Source organism: Theropithecus gelada, chromosome 4 (genome assembly GCF_003255815.1).
Source record: "Theropithecus gelada isolate Dixy chromosome 4, Tgel_1.0, whole genome shotgun sequence".
NCBI classification, from domain to species: domain Eukaryota; kingdom Metazoa; phylum Chordata; class Mammalia; order Primates; family Cercopithecidae; genus Theropithecus; species Theropithecus gelada.
Window position 1 is genome coordinate 35593097 of NC_037671.1, and position 8190 is coordinate 35601286.

The window sequence follows — 8190 nt, forward strand, 5'->3', positions numbered from 1 at the left end:
CCTAAAATTGTTTTATACACATTTGCAGCAAGGGACCAGTGGTAGAGAGGTTACTGAAGAAAAATTGTTCTGAGGAAACTTTCTTCACCAATACCTCACTCACTTTTTGCCCTGTTCATGGGGATAGAAAACATTGTGCCCCTTCCTGTTCCATGGCATCTACCTTCAGCCAATTCCCCACCCCCACTCATAGCAGCCAGTTCATACGCACTACAAGGACAGGGGAGTAGAATTCAGGTAGTGTTTTGGTTTATTATCTTAGTGTTGTCACAGTGATAGAAACCCCCAGAGTGGGAAGAAGAACTCCTGCGAGGACCTATTTTTTGCCATTTCCCTCTGCCCTGGGGCTCAGAGCCTTGAGGCCTTTGCTTAGCCCTTTGCATATTAGGATATGGCCAAGAATCAGAAACTGATGCGTTTTTTCCAGCACTACCTGTGTGCTGCACAGGTAGGAAGCACACACAGGTAGGAAGCACACACAGGTATCCAACTTGGTTATAAGACACCAGTTCCCACAGGGCTGGATTTCTCAGCTGTCTGGTAAACCAGTGGTACTTCACTGCCCCAGGATGGCTGGCTACCTTTCTGAATTTCTGTGTCAATGTGATATAACTGCCACCATTCAGGATGGCTACCCACATCTGGTATGAACACCATGACTTCTGTAAGCCAACGGGGCTTCCTCCTCAGAACAGTGCCCGTGCAATCTTCCTCCCTGTGGCCTTGATCCTGGGAAAGGAGCCCCCTCCTCCCTCACTCGGAGGAGTTCCTGAGGCAGACGGGCCACTGGTGATGCCAGGTGTAGCAGCAGAGGACCTTCGCCGCTGCCGCAGGAGGAAATCGTGTGAAGCTCCATCCATGGCGTAGAATACGTTAGCCGAGGCTGGGATAGTCAGCTCTGAAGGTTCAGAGGATGGATGTCAAGCACAAGCACAGTCATTCCCCCCACAGCTGCCCAGATGTGGAAGCACTCCACTCTCCTCCCCGAGTCTGCCTTTCCCTCGTGGCCTCTGACCTCGCTCCCCTGGCAGCAGCTGTACCAGCTCATACTCTGAAACCACTGCAGAGTCACGATTGTTTTTCTTAAGGACACGACTGATGACACTTGGAGCCTTGTCCTGGCTTGTCACCTGGCAGGACAGGAGACCAAAAGAGCAATCAATCAGCCATGAATTCCCATCCTTCTACCCTTAGCCACTGAACCCAACCACAAAAGGTTACTTGTGTCCAAGGCTTTAAAAGGAACAGGGAAACCCAATACGGTGGCTTCCTATACCCCATAAGCCAGCCCACATGGTGCCCAGTGACACAGAGCTGCTTGCCTTTGGGGAAACTGCTGTTGATTCTGAAATTTTAATATGGCCACCAAAAGTTTAAGGTGTAGCAACTAATGCAAAATAGCCATCAAAATAAAACAAATTTCAGCTTGTATTGAAGACCAGAGTTTACAAGATAAAATTAAAAATAAATAACTGCCAAAACCAAAAGTCAAAATTAAAACTACATTCAATTCCATTTGGTTGCCCAAACCTCAGACATTTATAGTCCAACAAGACACCATCCTTCACCCCAACTCCGTCCCAAGGCTCCCTCACCAAAATGCTCTTATAGACACTGCCATCTTCCCCCAGCTCCATCTGGACTCGGATGATTCGGCAATCAGAGGCCCCTGGCCCAGATCCCCCTCCCCCATATCCAGTCCCCCCGGAGGCCCCTTCTGCACCCCCACTCAGCGGGGAGCCACAGGAGGCTGAGCGGCGGTGACCTCGAGAAGGCCTAGGGGAGGAGGCTGGTGGGGAGAGATGGCTGGGGTCAGCTGGACTGTGCAGGGATGGACTGCTTTCCAGGGCAGAGTCTAGTGACGAGACAGATGGCCACTTCATGTGCTAGGAATAAACAACATGGGACTGGCATGAAGGCAGGGAGATTAAGGAAGAAACATTTACAGAGTGAGGGTCAGCATCAAGGTCAGAGTCAGGAGCAGAGCTCACCTGGGCCAGCCGAGTCAGCAGAGGAGCAGGAGTTGTAGGCACCTCATCTCCCGCCATACTGGGCCGCTCGCAGGACACAAGCGGGGTAGGGACCCCAACAGAGCCCAGAACCCTACAGTGGCAGGAGATTGGGAGGATCAGAAAAAAAGTGGAAGTTCCAAGTAACCATCCCCCAGCCAGTGAATCTCTCACTCTGTCCACTGCGAGATGACCAATGTTGGCCGAAGCACCCGTGGGGCAGGAGGGTCACTGGAACCAGGTGGCTCCACCTCACAGGATACACGATGGCTGGTTAGGGGGCAAAAGACAGAGCTCAGGACATGACACCAATCCCCCACACCTGGCCAGAGCCCTAGAGTCCCAACCTCACCCGCCAGTCACCTCTGAGCCTCTGTCAGTGGCCGGAGCCCCTGTAGCCACCTCTGGATATCATGGTCAGGTTGGAGGTTATAGCCACGACATTCATTCTGGAGCCGTCGCAACTCAGAAAGGACTGCAAACTCCTGGGAAGGAGCCCTCAAACTGCAGGAGCCAAAACTCAGGGACACCTGACTTTCCCCCCTCCCCTTCCAGGAACATGGATTGAGAAGTCCAGCATCCAGCCCAGGCACTCCACTCACCTTCCTCCGCTTGTCAAAATTGATGTATCCATTCTGCGAGGAAAATGGGGATGGGGTGAAAGTTCTAACACTACCTTCCAGGCCACAGAGAGAGAATATCCCCTCTCTTAAACACACACAGCCACATCCAACTCACAATCACTTCCCTCTAGCCTCTCTGACTCTTCCATCCCTCTCTGCCTTCCCCCTCAATCTATCATGGCCTAAGCACTGCACTTGACCCTTGAAATTTAATATCTCAGGTAGACAACTAGTCTACTTTGCAGATGAGAAGACTGGATAGTATCCAATTGGATAGGATTCCTCATCCAGAGAGGATAAGGAACTTGCCCAAGGTCTCAGTATTTGTTTATTTAACAAACTCTAGCAATAGAGCAGGACCCCATCACAAAACCTAGATGTGCTTACGTTTCAGGCATGTTCTAAGCACTTGACAAATACGAATTCATTTAACCCTTATAATAACAGATCAATGTAGATGCTATTTCTAGTTTCTCATTTACAGACCACTGAGGCAACTTGGCACAGAAATAGATCTGGCTTTGTCCCACACTCAGCTATTTGTGCCTTACAGCCCCTTGCAAGGGGGGGATCTGTCGGACCCTGCAGCCCACTTGTTACATCATCATAATGACACACACACACACACCACTGACCTCCAACTCATCCTTGGAGGCTGCATCCAGCATCACAAGGTCCTTCAGGAAGGTGCCAAGGTATGGGACTATACCCTGAGGTCAGGGGTCAGGGTCAGACGTGCCTGCCATTGATGTGAGGGCCCTCCGTCCCTCTGCACTTGCCCTCCCCATTGCCTCAGAGAACAGATTTCATTCTCCTCACCCCTCACCCCTCTGCCTCCCTTACCCATCCTTCAGGCTGCTCCCCCAAAACATACTCCTCACCCCTTCATAATCACAACCCCCAAGCCCACCACCCAGCTAGTCACTCACCCCACCCCGGGAGCCAGACCTCGGGGCCTTCTTGGAGTGTGGCTCCAGAGGAGACTGCAACTTTACCTCCTGGTGGTGACAAAATAAAGAGACATGGGGGAGCAGTAGGGAGCAGGGAGAGGGGGGAATGCCACAAACCAGGCTCTCACCTGCACGAGCAGCTCCCGACTCTGGGAATAATTATCCTCCTCGGAGAAAATCTGGCAGAGGCTAGAAAAGACTCTGAGGCTGTCCCTGGGGGAGGGAGAAAAGTGGCCCTGAGGACAGGCCTGGCTCTGTCACCCCCTCTTCCCTGCCTTCTGAGGAACCCCCACCCCAGTCCAATGCCTCAGCCTCCCCACCTGGTTGCTTCCCCCCAGGCTGCCCGAAGCCTGTGGATGGGGCTGGACTGCAGGGCTGACACCACAGCATAAACTGAAGAGAAGTTTCGGAGCAGCCGGCACTCCTGTGGGGGTCAAAGAGAGCTAAGGCTATGGGAGCCCTCTCCATGCCATGGCCACCCACCATGGGGCAATCTTCTTTCTCACCTCCGCCACGCGGATCCACTTCTCCAGGAGGCGGGCCCGCTGGGGGGGACGGAGTGGCCGTATGGTCACCTCCCCAGGTCCCTCTCCGGTGGAGGTAGCCCCCAGGACAGAACTAACCACTGCCCCTGCCACCTTGTTGAACTGTGTGACAGTAGCTCGGACAGATGGGCAGAGGTGAGAATGTCCTGGCCGGTCTCTGTGACCCCACAGGCCTCCCAGGCACTGAGAGGGGATCAAATTGAGAAATAGCTCCTGCAGGGTAGAGGTAAGAGGTTAAAGTTCATAGTCAAGTGAGGTCAGCCTTCCAATATTAGGGATCTGAGGATCTCAGGTGGCCAAGGAACCAGAGGGGCACAGGGTTTGAAGGGTAACAACCAAAGGGAAAAAGGGAAAGTCAAAATGGTAGGTGAAGGAGGCTAGGAGCTGGATCAGGAAAGGGTGGAAGCAAGGAAAGGATCTGGAGTCAAGGAGAGGTTAGTAAGGGGTCAGGGGGCATACGGGCCAGAGGTCAGGGTCTCACCGCATCTAGCAGGGTCAGCTGTTCGGCCAAGTGGTCAGCGAGGAACACCAGGACATCCGTGGGGTCAGCAGGGGGATCGCCGGGGAGGGCCAGGGGCTTAGGAAGGTCGGGGGCCTGAGGGTCCACCCGGGACCGGAGGTTGCGGATGAGGTCAGCGCTGCCCCCCCCAACACCCTTCCCTGCTGCATACCCTGTCTGAAGTAAGAAGCTCTCAAGCCGGTCAAGCTGACCCTTGGCCTCAGAGCCAAAATCCTCAGGGTGAGAGGCCAGCCAGGTTGACAGCACAGAGATGGCTACCCTGGGAGAAGGGAATCAGCCAAGGGTGAGAGGTAAAGCTGCAGCCTGGGCAGAGTGGACTGTGAGATTAAGAAACAGGGGTCACTCACTCTGTTGTCCTCTCTAGTTCACCGGTAGGATGAGATTCAAGGGCTTCCAGCCTGAGGGGAAGAAGAGGATCTATCTGTCCATTTTCCCCAAACCCCCAGTGGCCTTAACTATTTTGGTGGGATGTTGGAACTTTAGGAAATCTGGACAGACACTCCACGACCCTGGGTCCCTTATGACTCTGACCTGTCAGCCATAAGTCCTAGCAAGGCAGGCGTCGAGGTGAAGGCCCGGTGGGTGGCCAGGAAGGCTGACATGAAAGTCCCATCAGTCCCTGATGTCCGGGTATCCAGTAGGTGTCTGACCAGGGCCTCCAGAGTGCCAGCTCGGAGCCGTCGGGAGGAACGCGGGGGAGGCATAGGGACCTGGAGGACACAAAGAGATGATCACCAACGCTTTCTCCCACTCTGCCCCTAGATTTCTGAGGACAATCCCAGACCCAGGAGCTGTTCCAGCCTCATTTTTCTGATATTCAGAGAGGGCAAAAGTCTTGGCCTATGTCATACAGCGGAGTCCAGGACTCCAGAACTCCAACCTAGCACTCTGGCCAGAAAGTCAGCCAGAGGAAGGGAACTGAAGAGTCAGAGGTGAGAAGCTAAAGTCATGATCTCACCAAGGGATCAAGAGGTCGATATTGGCGGCTTGTGACGGTAAACATGGCACCATCCTCCTCCTCATCCCAGACGGACACAGGGGCCTGCAGGAGCAAGGAAGGGGAAGTCAGACAGTTCCATATCACCCCCCACTGCCCTCAGCCTTCACCCCAGGCCCTGCTTCTCCCTCTATACCCCTCACCTGTGGTGGCAGGGCATAGTACCAGCGAGTGCGAGGAAGGGTGGGGGGAGCTGGTGACCCCAGGTCTCCCCCACTGGGGCCCAGACAGCCCCACCCCAGTCGCCTCAGGGCCCCGGTGGAGTCGAAGGGGCTGTAGTGGAGGCGTGGATGGAGTACAGGAATCCTGATCCTTTGGAGACCCCCAAAGCCCTTTCCCCCCAGAGCTGAACCCACACACGACAGAGAAGCAGGGTACAAAGAGCAGGAGAGGGAAGCGAGAGGCAACAAGCCAGAGGCAGAGACTAGGAGTAGCTGAAACCTCAGTTCAGGCACTGCCGCATGCCCCGCCCCTCCCGGCCAAGGACTAGACCAGCCCAGAGCTTTAGTCCTTCTCAGGCCCCCTTTCACCCTGGTCCCTCGGGTAGTGCCTCCACTATCTCAGCCCTAAGGGACCCCTGAAGGTAGCAGCTCCAATCCCAGTCCAGGAAGGAAAAGGGGAAGTGGGATGATGGGGGCTGGGGGGCGGTAGACTCAGAGAGTCACGTGGCCCCAGTCCCTCCCCCGACGGATCCCGAAAAACCAGCCTTGCCAGTCAACCTGCCCTCACTTAGGATCTGGACCTAGGAGTTCAGGGCCTCGGGGCCCCAAATCCAAATTCTGGCCCCTCCTGAGGCCTAAAATCCTGCTCCTGGCCACGACCATTAATCCCTAATGAAAACAGGTAACCACTCTCTACCCACCCTAGGATCGTTCCTCCAGGTCCCAGAACCGCGGCTTCCCTGCCTCTACCCAGGATGGGGTGGGGGGGGGTAAAGGGGAGGGAGGGAAGGAGGGGTCACGAAATCTGAGGGTTCCCTCCCCAATCCCAGAGTCAGAGGAGCTGGTTACTGTGGAAACAAACCCCTCCCCGCCAAACAAAAACAAGGAGGGAGACAGGGGGCAAGACAAGACTGCTCAGAGAAGTAGGCACACTCAGGCAGGCAGAGGCAGAGGGCCAGAGACCCGCAGGGACAGCCAGCCAGAAGTTCCAGGCAGGTTCCTGCGGGCAGGTCCTGAGTCACACTGACAGAGAACCACAGAGACGCCGGGACTCCCCGCAGCAGAGAAACGGGCCGACGCCCAGGGAGGCGCGAGAATAACTGAGGCAAGGAGGAGGAGATGTAGGGACCCAGAAACAAGAGAAAAGTGGAGACTTCAGAAATACATCCGCCCCCTACCTCCCACCACCCGCGTCTCACCTCTTCTTCTTCCTCCTCCTCTTCCTCCTGCCCCCCGCCCACGACCAGGCCACCTGGGCCCCCACCCTCATCGGGGTCCCGGCTTCGGAAGCTGCTCAGTACGACTCCCCCTGGGGGGCTCGTGTCCAAAAGCAGCCGCAGGGGCCGCGGGAGCATGGCCGAGTGAAGGAATCAGCGGGGTCGGGCCATGGGGGCGCCTGGGGAGAGACGGGGTGGGGTGGGGGTGGAGAGTCAGGTGGGCGCGGGGGAGCCGGGCAGGGAAGGGACGTGGGTGGGTGTCAAGAAGACCGGAAGGGAATTCTGCAGGAAGGCTGGGGGAGGGGGGCAACAGAAGGGTGAAATAGGGTGGCCCTTGGTGCAGTTGGGGGAGGAGGGGGTCACGAGTACGGGGACGCGCAGGGTGCTCAGGCTCTGACCTGCTCGGGAGGGGTGGGGGCAGCGTGGGTCCTGGGCCGCTGTTGCCGTCGGTCTCCGGCCCCGGACCAAGTCCCCTCCCCGGCTTTTCCGTACCCCCTTGAACCCCTCCCGCTAGGCTCCCGGGCCCTTCCGCCCTTTCCGCTCCCCCCCGCGTCCGCCCGCTCCGAGAGCAGGAGCCAAAAGGGGAAGGAAGTGAGGACAGGAGCCAGGGCCGCGGACTAGGGGAGCGCCGGACGCTCAGGGACCAGGACCCAGGCGCCCGAGTCCCCAGCTCCACTGTCCTCCGCCTCTACACTCGGGGATTCTGGAGACCACGTCGCTCCGCACTGAACTGGAATAAAGATTCCAGTCTCCAGCCCCTGGGGGAAGGCAGGAGCAGAATTTGACATTCCCTTCCCCAACAATAACACGGCTAAAACTCCCGCGGGAAGCGTTTCAGGAGGAGAGAGAGCGGGTCACTCCATCCCCACGGGATTACGCTCCCCACCACAACCCACGAACTCCGCTGACCGAAATCCCGGCCGCGTTTTCCGAAGGGCCCTCGGTTCCCGCCCCCTCGGCAGGGGGCGGGGCAGGAAGCAGCCACATCCGGTTCCAGATTCGGCTCTTTGGGGCTTCCGGCGCCGAGGCAGGGATCCCTGTTGGCTCGGCGTCTCTTTGCGGTTGGAGTACCCTCCGCTTGAGCGCATCTTATGCGCCAGTAGTGGCGCCCGACCCCGAACGGTGTCGACGGGGCGTACTCTGAGGGGTTCAAGGTCACTGGAAGGGA

The 8190-nt window shown here is 56.7% G+C and overlaps 1 protein-coding gene across 4 annotated transcripts; it reads right to left on the reverse strand.

The window, feature by feature from the left end:
* Nucleotides 1-227: 227 nt before the first annotated feature.
* RGL2 (ral guanine nucleotide dissociation stimulator like 2) lies at nt 228-7945 on the reverse strand. Of its 4 annotated transcripts, XM_025383513.1 has the most exons (18): nt 7421-7945; nt 7005-7201; nt 5606-5689; nt 5179-5357; nt 4995-5045; nt 4609-4906; nt 4089-4340; nt 3903-4006; nt 3711-3795; nt 3562-3630; nt 3268-3342; nt 2612-2644; nt 2373-2494; nt 2184-2279; nt 1992-2103; nt 1596-1886; nt 1016-1130; nt 228-898 (listed from the first exon to the last, which is right to left on the reverse strand). In XM_025383513.1, exons 2-18 carry the CDS (start codon nt 7158-7160, stop codon nt 687-689), a joined length of 2334 nt encoding a protein of 777 aa, XP_025239298.1. In that variant the 5' UTR covers nt 7161-7201; nt 7421-7945; the 3' UTR covers nt 228-686. The 4 variants fall into 4 exon arrangements, with proteins under 4 accessions (XP_025239298.1, XP_025239299.1, XP_025239296.1 ...); XM_025383514.1 differs by lacking the exon at nt 7005-7201; XM_025383511.1 differs by having other exon boundaries at nt 2373-2644.
* Between the last annotated feature and the right edge of the window lie 245 nt (nt 7946-8190).

Bases quoted from the DNA above. Each gene is read 5' to 3' on its own strand.
- RGL2 (XM_025383511.1), bottom strand. From the start codon at position 7,160: ATGCTCCCGCGGCCCCTGCGGCTGCTTTTGGACACGAGCCCCCCAGGG. The intron at 4,007-4,088 runs GTGAGAAAGAAG...TGACCCCCACAG, and splicing joins AGTGGATCCGCGTGGCGGAG to GAGTGCCGGCTGCTCCGAAA. The intron at 1,887-1,991 runs GTGAGCTCTGCT...GTTTATTCCTAG, and splicing joins TGCTGACTCGGCTGGCCCAG to CACATGAAGTGGCCATCTGT.